Below are 21,350 nucleotides of genomic sequence, written 5' to 3' on the forward strand. Positions count from 1 at the left end.
GACAGCCCTGCAGAAGCCACTGCGTGGCCTTGACAGAGTGGGAGCGGGGAGCGACGGGCACCAGGTAGGAAAGTTAGTTTAAATGGTCCCTTAATTCTCACCTCCCAGTAAGGCCCTTGCCTTGCCAGCAGTCAGCCCCATCTTTGGTGGTTTTTGTTTTTGTTTTTTTTGCCACACCCAGCAATGCTCAGGACTTACTCCTGGCTGTGCACTCAGGATTTACTCCTGGCTGTGCTTAGGGGACCATATGAAATGCCGGGGATCCAATCCGGGTTGGCTGCATGCAAGGCAAGCACCTTACCCGCTGTACTACTGTTCCAGCCCCAGTCAATCACGTTTGATCCCAGTCCGCCATTAGGTCCCCGAGCACTGCTGGGAGTGATGCCTGAGCACAGAGCCAGGAGCAAGCCCTGAGCACTGCCAGGTGTGGCCCCCAAATCACCTCTCCAAGATAAATAAATAAATGTAACCGGCAGAAAAGGTTACTAGTCAAACAGATAATAGGATGTGTGGGGGGAGGCGATAATGAGAAATAAAAGGGAGCCCCCAGCCAAGCAACTTCCTCGATTCCTCACTGGTCCTGGTAGAAGGCAGGAAGTGATGTTGTCACCCATACGGCAAGTGGCCAAGGGAGTTGCTGGGCTACAGGCCTTGAGAGCCCCAGTGACATTATAGGAGCAGCAAACCCTGACCAGGGGCTCCCAGAATCTAGCCCAGACCTCAAGCCCAGAAGCCATCAGGCACTGGGAGTTACAGGGCCAGGTGGACAGCACAGGAGTCAAACTCTGGACCAGGACTGTGAAAGGACAGGACGAGGGACGTCCCAAGAAAAGAGAGATCCAGACATTAGGGAGGGACCTACAACCAGCAGCTCCAACTGGACAATCCACTCTGACTTCACGAGCAGCTGACGTTGTGCATGCAAACCCTTCATCCGGTCTTCCAGGACCCAGGCACTCAGGATAAACCTTTTATTTATTTTTATTTTTTGCTTTTTGGGTCACACCTGGCAATGCACAGGAGTTACTCTTGGCTTTGCACTCAGGAATTACTCCTTGCAGTGCTCAGGGGACCATATGGGATGCTGGGAATGGAACCCGGGTCGGCCCTGTGCAAGGCAAACTCCCTACCCGTTGTGCTATCACTCCAGCCCCGATAAAACCATTTTAGTGTGCACGCTGCCCAGTTGAACTGGGCTGAAAATACCAGCGCAGGGCCAGAGCGCTAGTCCAGCGGGGTACGGCGTTTGCCTTTCGCGCAACCAACCGGGTTCAATCCTGGCATCCCCGAGCCTTACCCCAGGCACAATCCAGGAGTGATTCCGAAATGCAGAGCCAGGAGTAAGCCCCAAACATACCTGGGTGTGGCCCCAAAACAGTAAAATAAAATACCAGCCTCAAGTCCAGAGAGCAGGCGCGGGAGGCCGAGTGAGGGCTTTGCAAGCTGCGGGGCTCCTCGGCTCCATCCGCAGCACCCTGGCATCTCCCTGAGGACCAATGGGAACGATTCCCCGAGCCCCGAGCTGGGGGGAGGCCCCCAAGCGCCACAGGTGTGACCTCCAAACAAACCACAAACAGAGTAGTGTGAGAACAGAGAGAGTGAAAGGGTCCTGGGCATGTCCAGCCACGGTCTCCAGGCTGACTCTCTCAGCAGCTGTTGACCGATGACTGATACACGTTGGGAGTGGCCAGGAGTCCCTGAAAACCAGCTTTGACGGCCATGAGCAACGCTGGAGCTTGAATGGATCAGGCTGGGGAGACACGGTAGTTCTAAGACTTTATCACTTTAAAAAAAAAAGATAGAAGCCATCCAAGACGGGAGGTAGGGAGAGCGGAGGGAAGCGGCGGGAAGGACGAAGGACCTTTCTCCCAATGCCGGGACCCTCCTTCCTGGCAGCCTTGGTCCAGCCCTGATCCCATCTCTGTTCAGGCAGTGGGGGGAGGGGGGTCCCATCACCAACTTCCTGGAGACCCAGGCTCAGCATCTTTCCTGGCATCTTCAGGGGTGAGGGCAGAAGTGGGGCACAGGTTTTTGTCCTTGAGAGGCCCGCCCCTGTGGGCACTCTGTACCCTCAGGTCCAGGCAGGGCCCCAGGGAGGTAGGCATTGAGTAGCAGGAGCCTCCAGAGGCGGGTCCTGGAGGCCAGAGGCCAGGTGGGGATGTGGTCCAAGAAGAAGCATGGTGGTCAGAGTCCAGAAGATGGGGTCTGCGGAGAACAGGAGAGGCCAGTCAGCGGGTGGGGAGGGAAGGGACCATGGAGACATACAGGGATGGGAGGATGGGGAGGTGGCTCAAAGGGCTGGAGCGCCTGTCTGGGCTGCATGCAAAGTCTGAGGGTCTTTTGGGTTTGTTTCTGTTTTTATTTTTGTTTGCCTTTTGGGTAACACCTGACAATGCTCAGGGGTTACTCCTGGCTCTGTGCTCAGGAATTATTCCTGGCGGTGCTTGGGGAACTCTATGGGATGCCAGGGATTGAACTCAGGCTGGCCACGTGCAAGGCAAACGCCCTCCCAGCTGGACTCTCTCCGGTCCCTAGTCTGATCCTTAGCACCATGGGCTGTGGCTGTCCCTCGTGGTCCTCAACTCCGCTGGCCCGAGCGAGCATCTCTGTAAGGGGCTCTTGGTTAGCCCCAAGCATCCAACTGGCAGGTGCAGAGCCCCAGGCTGAGCATCTCCGGGAGTGGTCCCAGGCTCCTAAGCATGGCTGGGAAGTCTCTACCCCCCAAAACAAAGGGATGGAGAAAAAGAAGGAGGCTGGTGGTATGGGACAGAGGACAAGACCGGTGAGGGGAAGGCTGAGAAAGGCCATGTCAGAAAAATACAAGCCGGAGACAGAAGGGCAGAAAAGTGCTCGGGAAGGGTGGATGGATGAAAGGAAGGATGATGAATGATGAGGGGAAGGATAAAAGATAAATGTACGCAAGCAGACACAGGTAGGCAGGTAAATAAGTAGATGAGGGCAGTCAGAGGGATAGTAGAGTGGGTAGGGCGTTTGCCTTGCCAGTTTGATCCCCGCATCCCATAGGGTCCCCTGGACACCACCAGGAGTAATTCCTGAGTGCAGAGCCAGGATAAGCCCTGAGCTTCGTTGGCTGTGGCAATCCCCCAAAAAATCCCTCCTTATTTTTTGGAGGGATCAGGAGATAGTACAGAGGTCAGGGTACATGCCTAAGCTGAGTCCAACTGAGGTTCAATTCCTGGCACCACCTGGTCCCCCTGAGCACTGCGAGGTGCAGTCCTGGAGAACCTCAGCACATCCAAGGCAGCCGAGGGGCCCCCAGCACTGCAGGGCCCGAGCATCCCAGCATCCCGGGGCCCTGGCATGGAACCTCTGACCAGGCTGGCCAAGAGTCACCCTGCAGTTTTCAGCTGTCCTGAGCAATGCTGGGGAACCCCACCTGCAAAAGTGGTGCATGGAGGGGAATGTGACTGGATGGGTCAATATGGCAGAGGACAATGCCCGTGCAGGAGATGCGAGTGGGTGGAGACATGGTAGGAAGGGCAGGGGTGGGGGCCGGGCAATCCACAAAAGGAATGACACATGGACGAATGGCTGGATGGAGAGACAGTGAGGGCTGGAAAGGCGAATGGACAACCTCCCCACCAAGCCTCGGGGAACCCTCAGTTCAGGGGCCAAGGCTGACCCAGCTCTGGGGAGCCCACTCTGGGCTGAGCAAGGTTTGAGAGTCACAGCACCCCACCTGCACCCCCAGGCCGTGGTCACTCACACGTGTCCTGAATCCAGCCTCTACAGGTAATGCCACTCCCCTTCCAAGTTCAGACTCATCCCCATGGATCCTGGAAGATGAAGATCAGTGGGTCCTTGCCAGACACCTCGTATTCCCATAGGTCTGGTTGGCCCCTTTTTTTTCACTTGGGGGCCCCATATCAGGACAGACTCAAGTGTCTTTTTCGGGAGACAACACCCAGCGGTGCTTAGAGTTCATTCCTGGCCCTGCAGTCAGGGATCACTTCGGGGGTGCTTAGGAGACCATATGGAACGCAGGTCAGCCACGTGCAAGGCAGGTGCCCTCCCTGCTGTACTATCGCTCGGGCCCCAAGTTCCAGTATTTATTTATTTATTTATTTATTCTTTTTGGGTCACACCCGGCGATGCACAGGGGTTACTCCTGGCTTTGCACTCAGGAACTACCCCTAGCAGTGCTCAGGGGACCATATGGGATTCTGGGAATCGAACCCGGGTCAGCCGCATGCAAGGCAAACGCCCTCCCCGCGTGCTATCACTCCAGCCCCCCAAGTTCCAGTCTTTAAGAGAAAGAGGGGTCCTCTGGTCGGGGGAGCAGGGCCTGGCCCAAGTGAGATGCACTCCCAGGGGGCGTGGCCTGGCAGGCTGGGGACGTGGCTTCACAGGGCGGAGTCTTACCAGGCTGCCTGACCGGCACGTGGGGCTGAGTCTCCGTGTAGCCCCCCATGGGCTGGCCCTCAGGGCTGAAGCCGGCACCCTGCCCTGCGAGGTAGGGGGAGGGAGGGTTGAGGGGTGCAGGCTGGGCATCCAGGGGACCCTAGGCTCGCCTCTCTTCCCCCCACCGTCGGTCCTTGCCTGTGCGGTTGGACTGATCGATCATGGGTTGCACGATGCGTCTCCGGGCGTTGATGAACCTGAGGAAGGGTCGCGGAAGCAGGAGGATGTGGAAAGGGGAGAGGGGGGCTGGAGAGAGGCGGCGGGGCATCCGCGGAGGTGCAGAGCTCGCGGGGGAGAAGGGGGGGCGCGGCCACGGCACCCGCCCCGCCTCCTTCAGCACCGCGGACAGCGCCCGCCCCGTCCCGCCCCGCCCGCCGCTCACCAGTTGTTCACTTGCAGGATGGTGAGTCCCGTGTCCTGGGCCAGCTGCTTCTTCTGTTCCTCCGACGGGTACGGGTGCTGCGGCCACCAGCAAGACTCACCTTGCCTTCCTGGGGCACCGGAGCCCCAAGGCCTGACCCCGCAGCCCCAGGAGGCAGAGCCCAGGCTGCCGGGCAGTGGACAGAAGCTTCTCCACTCCTAGGGAACCTCCATGCAGGCTACTTCTAGGCTGATTGACCGGCCCCCTGGGGGTTCGCCACTAGCAAGGCAGCTTGGAGGGGGCAAGCCCAGCTCCATCCCCTCCCGGGTGTCCTTGCCCTGGTCTCCCCATGCTCCGTTTTTCTCTCTGTGATCTACTGCTCTCTCTCCCTCCCTCCTCTTCATCTATCTCACTCTTAATTATTATTATCGTTGTTGTGGGGCCACATGCATTGATGCTCACAGCTCAATCAATCCTGGCCCGGTGCTCAAAGATCACTCCTGGCAGGGGGTCCGGGGGCCAGATGAGATGCCAAGAGTTGAATCCAGGTCAGCCACATGCAAAGCAAGCACCCTACCAGCTGTGCTGTCTCTCCTGCCCTTATGCCAGTCCTTGATTCCTCTCCACATTTTGCCGCCTCTGACTCCAGCTCTGGGTGCAGTAGTGTGGCGCTGTGCTCAAGGCCAGCCCACCCATCTGAGCCCATGTCTAGCTGGGACACTATTAGCCTGTCTCCTCCCCCGTGACATGGAAACACTAACAGTCCTTCTGCTGGAACACAAGCTTTGGCAGGGTTCTGTCACCAACACCTAATGGCTTCCAGGCACTGAGTATCCCCTGAGCATTGCTGGTGTGTGGACCTCCCCAAAAGAGATCCCTTTTATTCCAGGGGTGTTGGGCTGGCTGGAGGGTGTGGATGGGGAAAAGAACAAAGGCCTCAAGAACTGCCAGCAAGGCTCAAAGAGGCAAACACAGCTTTGCATGCAGGATTCCCGGGCTCCATCTCCAGCACTGCATGGCCCCCTGAGCACTGAATTGAGAGCAGGCCCTGAGCATGGCTGGATATGGCCTTCAAATGAAAAGAACCAGTGGGGCTGACACATTTAATGCCGGAAACAACTGTATTATGAAAAATTTAGTAAATCATGGTGTTATAAGAAAAAAAATTGAGGGGCTGGGGAAATAGTACAGCAGAGAGGGTGTTTGCCTTGCACGCAGCCGACCCGGATTTGATCCCCGGCATCCCATAGGGTTCTCCAAGCACTGCCAGGAGTGATACTTGAGGGCAGAGCCAGGAGTAACCCCTGATCACCACCGGGTGTGGCCCCAAAACAAACAAAAGAAGACCAAAAAATAATAAAAAACTGAAGACAAAACAAAAGAATCCTCACCAGCACCTGCCACTGGGGTGGGGGTGGGGTGAGGGGGTGTATCCGCCATGGTGCTCTCAACAGCGCCACCTGCTGGAGATTTGCCCTTAGACTCCCCGCGGCTCCCATCTGCAGACGCCTCAGCCAGACCCGGGTTCTCACCGAAAGATGCTGGAATAGCCACGCCCTCATGATGTTGGTGGCCACCTTGGGGAAGATCCCCCTTTTCTTGTTCCGCCGCCGCTCCTGGTCTGCGTCCTCATCCTCACCCCCAGAACTGGGGGAGGCCACGCTGGCATCCAGCCCATCTCCTGGTGGGGGTGAGAACAGGCTGGACCAGCGAGGCCAGGTCGCATGTGCAAGATATTCCCCATCCTACTCCATCCTTCCCCCTGGGCACCCCTCCTGCCTGTCCTCCTTTGCCTTCCCCTTCCCACCTGCCTTGTTTCTCACCTTGGTCACTGGAATTGTCCCCACTTTGAGAAGCCAGGCCCCCGCTGGAGGGGCCCGGGGTCCCCAAATGTGCAGACCCGCTGTCTTCCTGGTCTCTGATCCATGTGTTATTCTGGAAAACAAATGTTGGGCATCAGCTACTCCCAAGATGGGGACGGTCCTGTATGGACCATCTCGAGCTCCGTCCTGGCTCTGTGATCTCGAAAAAATCACTTTGCCTCCATGTCTCCTTTTTTAAATCAAGGATGAGAGAGTCCTGCTCCCCGCTTTGGCTCCCAAGAATGTGGCAGGCAGAGTCTATTTCTATAAAGTCACAGAACTATGGCTTACAAAAGCTGAGCTCTCTCGCCTTTTAGCTAAACCCTTAGCAGGGGGTTGGGGGGCGAGGGGAACTGTGGAGAGGGCTGCGGTGTTCCAGGTCTCAGAATTTCCTCGCTCTGCCCGGAGCGAACCCCACAGTACACACACCACACATCCCCAGCGGGGGTACAGCCCTGGCACTGGGCTCATTAACATTTCTGCCGCCAAGTGGATGAATATGTAACTAAGTGAAAGAAGTAAAGACTATAAATAGTTCCCTCCATAGTTCAGGTCAGATTTCACTGCCAAGTGAGACTGCAAGAAACTTGACAGGCAAAGAAAACCTTTCCATTAGCACAGGTTGAGGACCACAGACAGGACCGTGGCGTCCGGGTGCCACGGTCTGAATCCCACACAGAAGAAGTGACAGTGCATAGCCGGGGTCAGGTCTTGCACGTAGTCAACCCCAACTCAACCCCAACAACCCCAACTCACCCCACATGGTGCCCTGAGCCCTTCCTCGAGTGACCCCCCCAACACACACTGCAGCCACCGCTCTGGGGACAGACCCGGGACACCTGAGGACCCTGTAGTGGGTACTTGTTGCCAGGTCTGATTGGACACATTCCTCTTTGGGCCCAGATGCATTCACACCCCAGCCCCGTGCAGCCCAGGTGATTGATCAGTCAGGCGAGAAGGGAGCACCGGGGGTTTGCCTAGCCAGAGTGTCTGTGCCCTACACCCCCATCTGGCTCCCCGCAATCAAAACCAAAGGAGAAGGAAACCCTGCGGCCACTATGGGCAGCTAAGCCTCCCAGCCACCCCAGGCCCTCCCACGGGGGCCTGTCTGTACTGCCCACGACACCACACCCGCAGTCCCCAGATTCCTCGTGTCTGGGCAGGGCTCGGGTCTGAGCGCACAGCCAGGCAGAGGTGGATGTGTGTGTGAGCGGGGAAATGTGGGTATGTGTGCGTGTGTCTGTGTGGGTAAACGCAGGGGTGCTGTCTCCCACGGTGGCTGGTGGGGCGGTTGTAGAACTGGTGTGTGTCCTAGGTCAGGCGCCAGGATGCCTCCACTGGGAGCCCACCTGTTCTGGGAGGCTGGGGCAGGGGGCCGGGTACTCCTCCAGATCCTCCCTGCAGCCACCGACGTCCCGGTCCTCGATGGCCAGGTCGATGGGCATCTTCCCCTTGAGGCAGGTGATGTAGCGGTGACAGAAGTTGTCGCACAGGTCGTGGACCTGGGGGGGCACCGGGGTACTGGGGGGGCCACCCGGGGGACCAGGACCGGGTGCGCAGGGCGGGGGCAGCTGGGAGCGCCTGCGGGGAGGGTGGGCGGGCGGGCAGCACTCACCTTCTCCAGCTCCAGCAGGTGGAACCGGAGTACCTGGATGGCCTGGATCATCTGAGCAGGAGGGGAGGCCGGAGAAGAGGAGCGCAAAGACGGAAACGGAGAGGAGAGAGGCAGAAAGAAGGGAAGCAAGCGTGTTGGAGTGAGAGACAAAGGAGAAACAAGAAGCGGGAGAGAAAGAAAAGCGCCAAATCCCAGCAAGGAACCTCATCGGGTTTTAAAAAACAAAACAAAACAAAAAACTATCCCACCCATGCCTTGAAAACTACATTTCCCAGAAGCCTTTGCAACAGAGCTCGGCCAATGGGGAAGCCTGGGAGGCGGGAGCTCCAGGGAAAGGCGAGGCCAGTCCCTTCTCCCTCTCCCACCAGTCCTTTGGTCATCTCCATGGCCGCCCAGTCCCCACACTGCTCGAGAGTGAGTGTTAGGATTGTGCCCACATCATCGTTCCAAGTGCCTGACTCTCTGGGGCTCAAGTGCTCCCCACTATCCCTTCACTGAGGGGTCCTGGGTGACCCTTTGCCCTGTCACATGAAGCCCAGTGGGATCTAAAACCAGGCCCCCAGTCCTCCTTCTCAAACTCGGTCTATGCTGCAGCGCTTTCATCCGTGTGTGCTGTGTAGACACGGAAGGCCACGCACGGAGGGCCCCGGGCAGCCCCGCAGACGGGCTAGGGGTCCAGGTCCTTGCAGGTCTGGGTGATGTTTTTGCACAGTTGGGAGCCCCCCAGGAGGGCGCAGACGTAACTTTTCTCTGCCCGGCTGCTATGGAAGTGGCCAACTCCAGCGCCTGGCTCTACCACACGTTCCACTCAAGGGTGACCCTCACTTTACCGACATTCCTATTGTGGGGAGGTGGTCTGGCTCAGGCCCCTAACAAGGGGTGTGTGGGGGGCGTTTCGAGGAATTAGGTCTCACCAGATTGTCCAGCTCCGGGTTGGAGGAGAAGAGGGGTCGCTCAGAGCGGACCTGGGGGACACAGGCAGGAAGGCACATGCAGGCTCCCGCCTGCCCTGGCCGGGGGCCTCCCTTGGCCCAGCAGGGTGGGTGGGGGGTGGCACATACCTGCTTGGCAAAGGCTGCAATGTCCTCGTTGAAGGAGTCGGAGGAGCAGACATCGCTGCCCAGAGGTGTGCCCAGCCCAGCACTGGCCCCATCACGGGGTGAGCACGTGGCCAGTTCACACTTCTCAAAGACCAGGGCCAGCAGCGGGAAGAGGGGGTGTCTGTGGGGAACAGGAGCAGAGCAAGCTCTCGAAGGAAGGATGGGGGCATGGGTGAGGCTGGGAGGGAGATAGGGGAGCCAGAGAGAAGAAATGGAAATAGAGGGGGCTGGAGACAGCCATGGGTGTCAGTGGCTGACCCGACCCGGCATGCAGGAGTTTGGTCCCTGGGAACACGCCACATCTGGGCTGACGTCACACCACAACCCTCACCTGAGCACCAAACTGCCCGGCCCGATTAACTAAGGATCCCAGCACATGGTCCTGTAGCCCCGCCCCTCCAAAGCACTGCTTGGGAATCCCCCAAAAGTGATGGAGACAAGGGGCCGGAGCGATAGCACAGCGGGTAGGGCGTTTGCCTTGCACGCGGCCGACCCGGGTTTGATTCCCAGCATCCCATATGGTCCCCTGAGCACCACCAGGGGTAATTCCTGAGTGCAAAGCCAGGAGTAATCCCGGTGCATCGCCAGGTGTGACCCAAAAAAACAAAACAAAACAAAACCACAAAAGTGATGGAGACAAGAGAGAGGAGGTGAAAGAGACACAGAGAGAAAGAAGTCCAGACTGGACACAGGGGTGGGGGCGCCTTCACTCACCCATAAATCTCATCTTTCTCCCTCTTCAAGCTGTCGGTGTCCAAGCTGGGGGCTGGGGGCGGCCGGCGGGGGCCGTAGGGGCCGGGGCCCCTGGGTGCCGAGAGTGCAGCCTCCGAAAAGCTGGCCAGGGCTGAGGTGCCGTCCACAATGCCTGGGTATTGAGGCAGTTCATCATACTGGGGAGGGAGGGACCCAGACATTCGGTTGAGGATCAGATATGCCAAACCCGCTCCCCAGGAATGCACCTGGACCTTCCCAAACCCCCAGGTTCCCTCTGTCCAGGCTGCCTGGGGGACAAAGGTCATGTCCTGTGATTTTCTCCTGCACCCCTGTATCTGTCAGCGTTTCCCATCTCTGTGGGGAGGGTCCAGAGAGGAGAGGCCCACTGTGGTCTCAGATCTCGGGGGTTGGGGTAATGGGGGCGTCCAGAGTTACTAGCCGGTCACAGTGAGTGTGTGGGGGATCGGAACAATAAAGAGAGATTTGGGGTGGAGGAAGGGAGGTTTGGGGAGTAGATGGAGGAAAGGCAAAGGAATAAAGAATAGGCAGAGCAAGCGAGAGGAGAGAGAGAGGAAGAGGGAGGAGAGGCAGAGAGAGGGAGGGGGGAGAGAGAGATTCTCACTCCTGAGCTCATCCCCTGAAGAGCTGAATTGCCTGTACACAAATGCTCACATCTCAGCTCCAAAACTTTGACTTCATTTCACAGCTGTCAAAAACACGTGTCTGAGTCTTTACAACCTGTCATACCCCACTCGGCAAGGGCCTCCTACTCATACACCCCATGTGTACACACACACACACATCACACACATACACACACATACACACATCTCACACACACATACTCACACACATACACACATCTCTCTCACACACACACACACACACACACACACACACACACAGAACCAAACACCGCCTAGACGGGAAGGAGAGCACACAGGGTGCGCAGGAACAAATGAATGAATGGGTGAAGCCCAGGTGGAGTAGTGGGAACCTCCACGGGATGGACAGACGGACAGACGGAAGCCTCGCCTATACCATCTCACAGACCTTGGGACAGAGGCCCTGTGCAGTTTTGTGGGTGCTCTTGCCTCGGGAGTCACGTACCAGGGTGCTGGGGCCTTCAAAGGCCCCATGACACCCCCCTCCCTACATGAGAAAACTGGGGTGGGGGGCGCAGAGGCTGCGACTCCTGTGCCACCCTCACTTCTGTCAACTTAGCCCACGGCTGCCCACTGGACACAGTCTGGACCCCATCCTGCGGCAGGGGCCGCTTTGCCTGCACCTCCTCACCTCCATCTCTCCCCCACAGGCCTATAGACCCTGAAGCCCTAGCCTGGGTAGACCCTCTCTCCAAAGGTTCCCGTCCCTCGGTCCCCACCTCTCCCTTCAGAAGGAACAAAAGTAGATCATAGATTGGGGAGAAAGGCTGGGGCAGGACAGAGTGGGGAGGGGGCGGAGGGGGACTGGGGAATGAGAGGGGTAAGCCAGGACAGAAGGGGGCTTGGGGACAGACAGGGGGGACACAGGGGCAGAGAGGGGGGGACTGGGAATACGGAGGGAGCACACAGGGACAGAGGGGGTACCCAGAGAAAGAGAGAGGGTACCTGAGGACAGAGAGGGGAGATCCGGGGACAGAGGGGAGAGACCCGGGGACAGAGCGGGGAGACCCCGGGACAGAGAGGGGGGACCCGGGGACAGAGAGGGGGGACCCGGGGACAGAAGGGAGAGACCTGGCGACAGAGGAGAGAAATGGGGACAGAGAGGGGGGACCCGGGGACAGAGGCGGAGGGACAGGGCGCGGACACAGAAAGCTGGAGCAGAGGGCGCGGGGCGCCGAGAGGCGGAGCTGAGCACCGGGCCGAGAAGACCGGCTGGGGCGCCGGGGTCCCCGCCAGACCTACCCTCCGGGCCATGGGCTGATGCCGGCCGCAGCTCCGGGGTCCTTCCGGGGCCCGGCCCGCCGGGAGCGCGCAGCCGGGGGCAGTGGCCCCCCAGGGCCCGCGGTGCCGAGGGGGTGGGGCAGGAGGCTGGGGGCCCGGCCCCCCACCCCCACCGCCCTCAGTGGCAGGCGCCGGGCAGCCGGGGGTCTCCGAGCATGGACCCCCAAGCCTCCTCCCCCCGCGGGGGGGTCACGGCGAGGGGCGCATGCCTGCAGGGAGGGTGAGAGGAGGCGGAGAGGGTCACCAGAGCCCCCTCCCGGGGGTCCGGGGGAAGTCGGACCAGCCTGAGACCAACCAAGAGCGCGCGGGGAGCGCGGGGCGCGGGGCGCGGGAGGCGCGGGGTGCGGGGGGCCCGGCCTCTTCTCTGCTCGCTCCCTCCGCTGCCGGCTGGCAGGCGCCGCTCTTACATCCGGAAGTTGCACCGCGGAGATGCTGGAGCGGGGGACGGCGGGGAGCCCCGCCCCGCACCCCGCCCCGCCCCGCAGCTCCCCGCCCCGCCCGCCGCTGGGCTCCGGGTCCCCCGCGCCCCCATCTCACCCTGCCCGGGGTCCCACACACTGGCCCTCGCCCTGTCCTCCCCTGGGGAGACAAGGAGTCCAGGGCTATGGCCTGTGCGTGAGTGCGTGTGTGCGTGCGTGCGTGTGTGTCTGTGTGTGTCTGTGTGTTGTACATCTGTGTGTGCCACTGTGTGTCTGTGTGGGTTGTGAATGGCTGTGAGTGTGACTGTGGCTATCAGGTCTGGCTCTGACTATGGTGAGGGTTCTGTCTGTCTGTCTGTCTGAGTTTGCATAGTCTTTGGGCCTCAGGGCTCTGGTGTCTTCACGTGCATGCAGGTGTGTGTCTGTCTGGAGGGAGCACTGTCCCTCCTGCCTCGCCAGAGATTCTTCCCCTGACCCCCCTCCCCGGCTCTCAGGGAGGTTGGGCTGACTTGGGGCGACGGGTGTTCCAGAAGACTGGCATGTAGGGCATGTGCAGGACTCACAGCAGGCTTCCCGAGACGAAGATATGGGCAATGCAAATGCACATGTACAGTGGGATCAGGGATGGGTGTGGCGATGCTCGCCTATACATGAGACTCCACACGGATTCGGGCACTGTTTGCAGGCGTGTGTGTGCGCATACCCTGTGCTAGTTGGGGTTCTGATATACAGCAGGGGACTAGGGACAGACTTCTGGACCCTATGGGACAACCATGCTAGGTGGAGGGGGTGGAGGAGAGATAAGAAATAAATGTCAGCCGGAGAGACAGTACAGCAGGCAAGGCGCTTGCTTTGCAAGAGGTGACGGGGGTTGGTCCCAGCCCCAGCATCTCACATAGTGCTCTGAGCTCCTCTAGGAGTGACTAGGGTGCAGAGCCAGGAGTAACCCTGAGCATCACCAGGTGTGGCCAAAAAAGAAAGTTGGGGGAGGGAGTGGAAGGGAGGAAGGAAGGTTTAAGTAGAAAACAAGGAGACAAGGAGTCCAGGGCTATGGCCTGGACTAGATGACATGACATGAACTCTGAGACAGAGCAGGGATATCTCAGGGAAGGTGACTTCCCAGAAGGTACCTGAATATGAGGGAGCTAGTCATGTTGATATGGGGGTGATCGTTTGAGGAGGGGACTGCAGATACAAAGGCCCTGGGGCAGAAAGAAACGTGCAGCTGTGCTGGAGAAGCAGGAAGTCAGTAGGCCCAGGAGGGGCCTGGGGACAGGAGAGGTGTTTGGGATCCACTCACTACTGCTGAGATCTCTGCTGGTGTTCTCAGAGTTGCATATATGCAGTGTGTGTGTGTGTGTGTGTGTGTGTGTGTGTGTGTGTGTGTGGTGCGGCGGAGTCAGTGAGTGGCTAGCAGGAGGCCTGGGAATGTCAGTTGCTGGGCTCAGTGGGCTTGGTGCTGGGGTGATTTTCCCTAGAGACGCCAGAATTTTCATTCTGCTCTCACACTTGGCTACTTGACTCTCCAAAGTCATGAGCCTTGACCACAGAGGGTGGCATCAAAGAGAAAGCACATCTGAGACAGGAGGCAGAGACTTGGGGGACAGGGCAGGCAGGTGGGTTAGGGGGAAAGTGCAGCCTTACATGTATTTCCCCCCCCACACAGACATGCAGACATGCATGCACACACTCTGTGCACACACAGACATACACCACATGTTCACATAGGCACAGACACACAGGCATGCATGCACACACATACACAGGCACATACCACACACATGCACATATATGCATCATTACCAATACACCTGTGTGCACATATATACCACATGTGCACACATAAGCACGACACCAAAACCTCAGAGCCAGGTGGGGCTGGAGTGATAGCACAGCCGGTAGGGCGCTTGCCTTGCATGAGGCCGACCCAGGTTTGAGTCCCAGCATCCCATATGGTCCTCTGAGCACCGCCAGGGGTGATTCCTGAGTGCAGAACCAGGAGTAACCCCTGTGCATTGCCAGGTGTAACCCAAAAAGCAAAAATAATAATAATAAAAATAAAAACCTCAAATCCAGAGAATGGAGGGACAGAGACCCCCAGAGAGAGAGAGAGAGAGAGAGAGAGAGAGAGAGAGAGACAGAGACAGAGACAGAGACAGAGACAGAGACAGAGGGACAGATCTGAGAGCTGAGCGGACAGAATCGCAGAGAGGAAGGAGGAGGGGGGAGGGGAGACAGAGAGAGTGAGAGAGAGGTGGGGGGGGAAGGATCTGCTGGGCTCCCTAAAGGCATAGTTTAGACAGCCATAAACACCCCATAATCAGCACTAACTCCTGCTACTCATGGAGGAAGGGCTTGGACTTCTGGGCATCAATCTTAATCACCTGCCAGCCCTGGAACACTGAACAAAATCACCCCGCTCCACCCTCTGCCCTCTCTGATCCTGTCTCGCCACCTTCCGGTGGGCAGTGTGCTTGGGGTGATGAGGAAGCAGCTAGATCTGGATCCAGGGTGCCTGCGCTCTGGGGGCCAGTTAACTGCCCCACCAAATGATCTCAGCAACACTGGCCCTTTAAGGAAGATGGAGGGGACGTCCCTGCCACCACCACCCCCCACTTTAATCACTGCCAGAGGATCCCCACCCCCCTAGATAGGGGTTTTGGAGCAGAAAATTAATTTAAATCACTTTTTAATTAAAGATGCCAAGCTCTTCTGTGGACACCCCCCCCCTACACAGACACACAGGCCCTCTGTGGACCCCCTCCATACACACTGCCCTCTGTGGACACCCCTATACAAACACACACACACACCACCCTCTGTGGACCCCCCCTCAGAGGCTCAGAGCAGGGGACCCAAGGTCTAGGTTATGGCTTTGTCTGGCCTATGGGGGTGGGAGGCTCAGCCCCCCCATACCCAAGCTGATACTAAAAAATAGGGTGCCAGGCCGTGGGGGGGTGTACAGGAGTGTAATGAGGGGGTGTGACTGGGAGAAAGATGGGGAGAAGGAAAGGGGGTGGAGTTGGAGGAGGGAGGGAGAGAGGGGGTGGTGCTCAGAGACTGAGCATTTTCTTCTAGAGCTCAGAGCCAGGAAGGACCCCCCCCCCCAATCAAGGAGGAGGGGCCTGGACTCCTGGGCATCAATCTTAACTAAAGAGAGAGAGGTTTGGGGAGGGGAAGCATATGTGGGAGAAAAATTAGAGTGAAGGCAGGGATTGGGGGTGAAGGGAGGGTCTCCCTCTGCTCACTCTCTCTCTCTCTCTCTCTCTCTCTCTCTCTCTCTCTCTCACACACACACACACACACACACACACACACAGGGTGTGACCCCTAGCCATGCCTTCAGAACCGCCTGCCCAGGCTCCCTGTCTTGGCCACCAGTCCCCACAAACCAGCTTTCCCCTGCCCACACCCCGGGCAGTGACCCCCCAGGCTGTGCACACGCTGGAGGGGTGGGTGTCCCACGCACTCTGCCTCAGTTTCCCCTCCTTCCAGCTCTGTCTCTTCTCTCTCCTGTTCCATCTTGCCTCTGTCCCTTGTCTATACCCAGGACGCCTTGTCTCTCTCTCAGCGGGGTGGGGGTGGGGGGTCTGTGTGTGTCTGTTTAGAGGTGGGATGTTTTTCTCTGCAAGATTTCTCCTTCTTGGTCTCTCCTTCCTCCACTGCTCTCTTCTCTCTCTGTCTCTTTCTCTTTCTCTCTGTCTCTCTCCCTCTCTCTCTCTCTGGGGACCCCCAGCTCTTGCCTTTGTGTGCCCACCCCTCTCCCCCTCTGCAGCTGGCTGCCTCTCTGTGCTCCCCTGTCCGAGTCACTGGTCTCCGGGTTTCCGGGTTTTTCTCTTAGCTCCCCCACCCCCACGGCCTCATGTCTCGCACAGAGACATCGCCCCGAATCCCCCCACTTCCCACCCCCACCTCCACCCGCCTGGCCCTGCTCCAGGAGCAGGAAACATTTATCTTGCTGGGCCTCGCAGGCCGGGGCCATCCATCACCCGAGCTGGTGACACCACACCAGCCGCTCCTATGTCCCCGCCGCCCGCCCCCGCCGCGCAGATGCACCATTGGCCCGCGCCCGGCGGGGGCGGGGCTAGGCCCGGGAGGGGCGGGTCAGAGTGTGTCCACGCCCCCGCCTTTCTCTTCTGCTTCACCGCCTTACCTGCTCTCTGCACCTCCTCCTCCTCCTCCTCCTCCTCCTCCTCCTCTCCCCCACTTTCTTTCTCGCTCTCTGCTCCTCACATCGTGTCTGTGCATCTCTGACTCCTGCGTTTCTCCCTCTACCTTTGTCTCCTGGGATGATGCCCGTCGCTCAAGTTCTGTCTCTCAGTCTGTCTCCATGTCCCTCTGATCCCGTCCCCCCCAGCCTTGATGCCCTGCTCCCCTCCTTCTATCCTTCCTTCTAGCTCTGAGCTGAGGCCTCTCACCAGCGTCTGTGTGGTTGGGGCAAAGACTGCTTGAATCCTAGCTAGTGACATCTCTGAATGTGGGGATCACGGAAAACGTGGTCACAGTGAAAACTTTTGGGAACAGCACATCTGCCAGTGCTTGGGGACTACTCAGGCAGTTATGATGCACAGGGGCCATATGGGATGCCAGGGATCAAATCTGGATCCAGCTGTGTGCAAGGAAAATGTCCTCCCCACTATGCTATGGCTCTGCCCTCTTGTCACACTTGTAACAGAAGCACTAACAGCACAGCCAGCCACAGAAGTCTGGAGCCGTGTGTGAGCCTGCAAGCTGTTGCCTTGTCCAGGGCGGCAGGGGCGCTGTGGTTACGCAACACAAACCGAGAACTTGCACTGAACCCTGGATACTCTCACAGCTCAGGAAACCCAAAGTTCAAACTGGGCCTGACGCAGGAGTTGGCTGTAGGCTCCCAGCTGTAGGCTCTGGGCAAATTCTGTTCCTCACCTCTGGCCTCTCGCCACCTCTAGGAGCTGCTACAAGCTTCCTGGCCAGCATCTGCAATCTTTCTGCCCATCTTCTCCTTCTTCTCCTTCCTCTCTCTCCCCACATACATACTGTTTCTCTGGGAAATAGAATGTGACTGCATTCATGCAGGTAATAGCCCATCTCAAGATCTTTAACCTGGAGGCCGGAGAGATACGACTGCAGGAAGGGCACTTGCCTTGCATGCAGCCGACCCAGGTTCGATCCCCAGGATCCCATAGGGTGCCCAGACACCAGGAGGGATCCCTGAGCACAGGGCCATGAGTAAGCCCTAAGCACCTTTGGGTGGGGCCCAAGAAAGAAAGATCTTTAACCTACTCATACAGGAAGGAACATTTTCAGGTTCTGGTGGGGCCAGAAACAAGCTCTTTTGCAGGTCTGGGCACTGCTACTGTAACAAACACCCTCCACACTCAGTTGAATGAACCTGGAGATGTATTTGTTCATCTAGTTCCAAGCCCAATGCAAGCCAGCGCCAGTCCCCTACCCTCTAGGATCACCCCGGATGCTGCAGTGCTGGGGGTGAAAGGCAGGGTTGTGCGCGTGCAAAGTGCGTGTCCTACTGCCGCCATATGGACCTCACTGTGAAAGGATGTGGGGGGTCCTTCTGGAAGCCTTGGGTCACCCGGAAAACCAGGCATTAATCCAAGTTTCCAGAGAGAGAGAGAACCCTCCAAAGCACCCTCCCAACTGAAATTATCTCCCAGCTGAGCTCTAGGGCCCCCCCACCCCCCGCCGCCTCTGTCCGCGGGTCCTGCAGCCCGGACCCACCCACAAAGCTGCCCCCACCCTCCCAGCATCCCCACCACTTCTGAGGCTGCACTCCTTCTTGCACCCACGGATGTCTACCCAGGTCAGAAGGTGGCTGTCACTCCATTCTGGCTAGCTAATCAGATCCCATCTGGAGCCCTCTTGGGCCCAGCTGGCGGCTCTTCGGAATTCAAGCTGCCGGATGGGGGGGTGTTACGGGAACCTGATTGGTGGGAACTGTGTCACGTGTGCAATCAAATTGCAAAGGACGCTGGGAAAGCGAGGCTCCTGGGTTCTCCCTGGGGGATGTGAGACTCTCAAGGCTAGAATGTCAGCCCTGGGCGCAAGGGGAACGCAGTGCATAGCCAGAAATAGAGACCCGTCTACCGCCTGTTTGCCTGACAGTTGAGAAGCTGAGCTTTTGGGTGCAAGAGATAATACAAGGGATAAGGAGATCGCCTTGCATTCGACCTACTGGGCACAGAATCAGGAGTATCAGGATTAAGCCCTGAGCACAGAGCCAGATGAGGAGGAGGAGGAGGAGCAGGAGAAGGAGAAAGAGGAGGAGGAGGAAGAGGAGGGGGAGGAGGAGAAGGAGGAGAAAGAGAGGGAGGGGGAGGAGGAGGGAGAGGAGGAGAAATAGGAGGAAGAGAGGAAGGGGGAGGAGGAGAAGGAGGAAGAGAGGGAGGAGGAGGAGGAGGGGGAGGAGGAGAAGTAGAAGCAGGAGAGGAGAAGGAGGAGGAGGAGAAAGGAGGAGGAGGAGGAGGAGGAGAAAGGAGGAGAAAGAGGAGGAGGAGGAGGAGGAGGAGGAAGAGGAGGAGGAGGAGGAGGAGGAGGAGGAGGAGGAGGAGTAGCTCCAAGGAAATATCAGTCGGAATCAGAAGCTTCTCCATATTATCTTTTGTGAAGTTGCTGGAATCAATCCTCAGTTTAAAATAGCACACTGGTGGGGGGACGGGATTGGGCCACATCCTGCAGTGCTCAAAGGCTATTTCTGGCTCTGTGCTCAGGGATCACTCCCAGGTGTGCTTCCAAGACTATACAGCATCAGGAATTGAAGCAGGGCTGGTGGCATTCAAGGCAAGCACCTTCCCCCCCCCCCCCGTAATACCACCCTGATCACGCACTTGTTTGTATTCTCTCATGGTGAGTGTAGAGCCCAAAAGTCTAAATCAAGGGGAGGGGTTGGAATGATAGTAGAGTACACTTGCCTTGCACACGACTGATCTGGGTTGGATCTCTGGCACCACATATGGTCCCCCGAGTCAGCCAAGATTGATCCCAGAGCGCAAAGCCAGGAGTCAGCCGTGAGATGGGGTGTGGCTCAAAAAACAAAAAATAAAATAACGAAATAAAATCAAGGTAACAGTGGTCAGGGATATAGTAAAGGGGTCGGGATAACAGCAAAGTATGTGATCCCCGGTACAGTATGGGTGACCTGAGTTTGGAGGGGTGCAGCCCAGAGACACCCCCCCCAGAAACTCTGGGGTGATTCTGATGGTTCCTGGCATGGCAGAGTCTGAGTGGCATCAGATTCTCATACCCTCACATTGAGCCACCAGCCTTGTTGGGCAGGAGGGGCCCTGGGAGCCTCCTGGGCATTACTTGGGAGACTACCCCAAAAAACACAGAAAGCAAATCAAGGGACTGGAGAGCTAGTATACCAGGAGACCGCTTAGGGCTTGTTTTGCACACAGCCAGCCTGGTTCAATTCCGGCGCCCCCTAGGGTCCACCTGTCCGGCCAGGAATAATACCTGAGTGCAGAGGCAGGGCTAAATTGAGTACCATAGGATATAACCCCCTCCCCCCAAAAATTAGGGTTGGAGAAATAGTACAGTGGGTAGGGCTTTTGCCTTGCACGGAACCAACTTGAGTTTGATCTTCGGAATCCCATATGCTCCCCTGAGCACCACCAGGAGTAATTTCTGAGTGCAGAGCCAGGAGTAACCCCTGAGCATTTCTGAGTGTGACCCAAAAAGAAAAAAAAAGTGGGTGGGGCTGGAGGTAGAGAATACAAGCGGGAGCAGGTTTGTCCCAGAGCACTAGGGATTGGTGGGGAAAGGGATCATCTCATCGGGTGGGGCAAGGCAGGTCCTCAGCAGCCTCTGAATCCACTCTCAATTCAGATCATTTGCTGACCCAGCTCTTTCTACTTACCCAAAGCTGTCATTCCACACCCGAAAGACCCCCCAGTATATGCAGCAAATGCTCTGTGTCCCCAGCTGCACCCCCCACTCCCACTCCTCCCTGGTTTTTGTGATTTGGCCACAACTCAGCAGGTTCCCGGGAGCTTTTCTCTGTCCTCTGGTGCTGCTCTAAAGAGGAGGATGTGGCTAAGGCTGTAGGGCAGTTGGAAACCCGCACCTGGGAGTAAGCGGGGAAATATGCTGCTTTCCTCGGGCTGAGCTCTTCTTTTTGGGTCACACCCGGGATGCTCAGGAGTTACTCCTGGCTCTGCACTCAGGAATTACCCCTGGCGGTGCTCAGGGGACCATGTGGGATGCTGGGAATTAAACCCAGGTCAGCCTCGTGCAAGGCAAATGCCCTACCCCTGTGCTATTGCTCCAGCCTGGGCTGAGCTCTTTCTGGTTTCTAGAATTATCCAGGAATTGTTCTAACACGTGTTCTTTCATGAAACTCTCCGGGAAAAGGCCGCTCTGTCCCTTATGATCGCCCCCAATACTAGGGTGAGAGTGAGACTGGGATGCACATCTGTAAATGACCTCCTCCCTTGGACAAAGGACTCTGATCTCTGCCACCAGACTCTGAGGGGCGTTCCCCATCCGGGTAAGACTTCAGGTGAGGTTCACAGCAGAGAGAGCATGTTGGGCTGAGTTCAGGCTTTGCATGGAGGAGACTGGGTCCTGTCCCTTGCACCACCTGGTCCCTGGGCACTGCTGAGAATGAGCCGTGAGCACAGAGCTGGGAGGAGCCCTCAAGCATGGCTGGGTCTAACCCACAAACAGACAGAACACAGCAAAGGTCAGGTCTGGGGAGGGATCCAGGGACACCTGCTGCTTACCCCTTTGTACCTCAAGATCCGGCCTCATCTCCCTGCTCCCACGCATAGTTCTCTGCCTCCACACCCTGGCAGTGGTGATTCCTGGTAAGATGGGGGTGTCCTGGTCCCCCTCTGTACCCTGGACCTTGTCCTCTCCACTGTCTTAGGCAGGTTGCCTGGTCTCCTGAGACTGTTTCCTGACCATGAAGTAAGGG

General features: G+C 57.8%; 1 protein-coding gene across 4 annotated transcripts; it reads right to left on the reverse strand.

The window, feature by feature from the left end:
• Positions 1–1,764: 1,764 nt before the first annotated feature.
• Positions 1,765–12,543, reverse strand: MEIS3 (Meis homeobox 3). Of its 4 annotated transcripts, none has more exons than XM_055146116.1 (13): positions 11,982–12,543; positions 10,075–10,250; positions 9,322–9,538; positions 9,175–9,225; positions 8,261–8,311; positions 7,995–8,096; positions 6,607–6,718; positions 6,316–6,464; positions 4,805–4,881; positions 4,561–4,619; positions 4,384–4,467; positions 3,728–3,797; positions 1,765–2,205 (listed from the first exon to the last, which is right to left on the reverse strand). In XM_055146116.1, the coding sequence occupies exons 1-12, from the start codon at positions 11,991–11,993 to the stop codon at positions 3,748–3,750; spliced, it is 1,140 nt and encodes a 379-aa protein (XP_055002091.1). In that variant the 5' UTR covers positions 11,994–12,543; the 3' UTR covers positions 1,765–2,205; positions 3,728–3,747. The 4 variants fall into 4 exon arrangements, with proteins under 4 accessions (XP_055002091.1, XP_055002090.1, XP_004607762.1 ...); XM_055146115.1 differs by having other exon boundaries at positions 7,995–8,147; positions 11,982–12,542; XM_004607705.2 differs by having other exon boundaries at positions 9,322–9,481; positions 11,982–12,538.
• Positions 12,544–21,350: the final 8,807 nt, after the last annotated feature.

The sequence above is a fragment of the Sorex araneus genome, chromosome 8, assembly GCF_027595985.1.
Source record: "Sorex araneus isolate mSorAra2 chromosome 8, mSorAra2.pri, whole genome shotgun sequence".
In the NCBI taxonomy this organism is placed as follows: domain Eukaryota; kingdom Metazoa; phylum Chordata; class Mammalia; order Eulipotyphla; family Soricidae; genus Sorex; species Sorex araneus.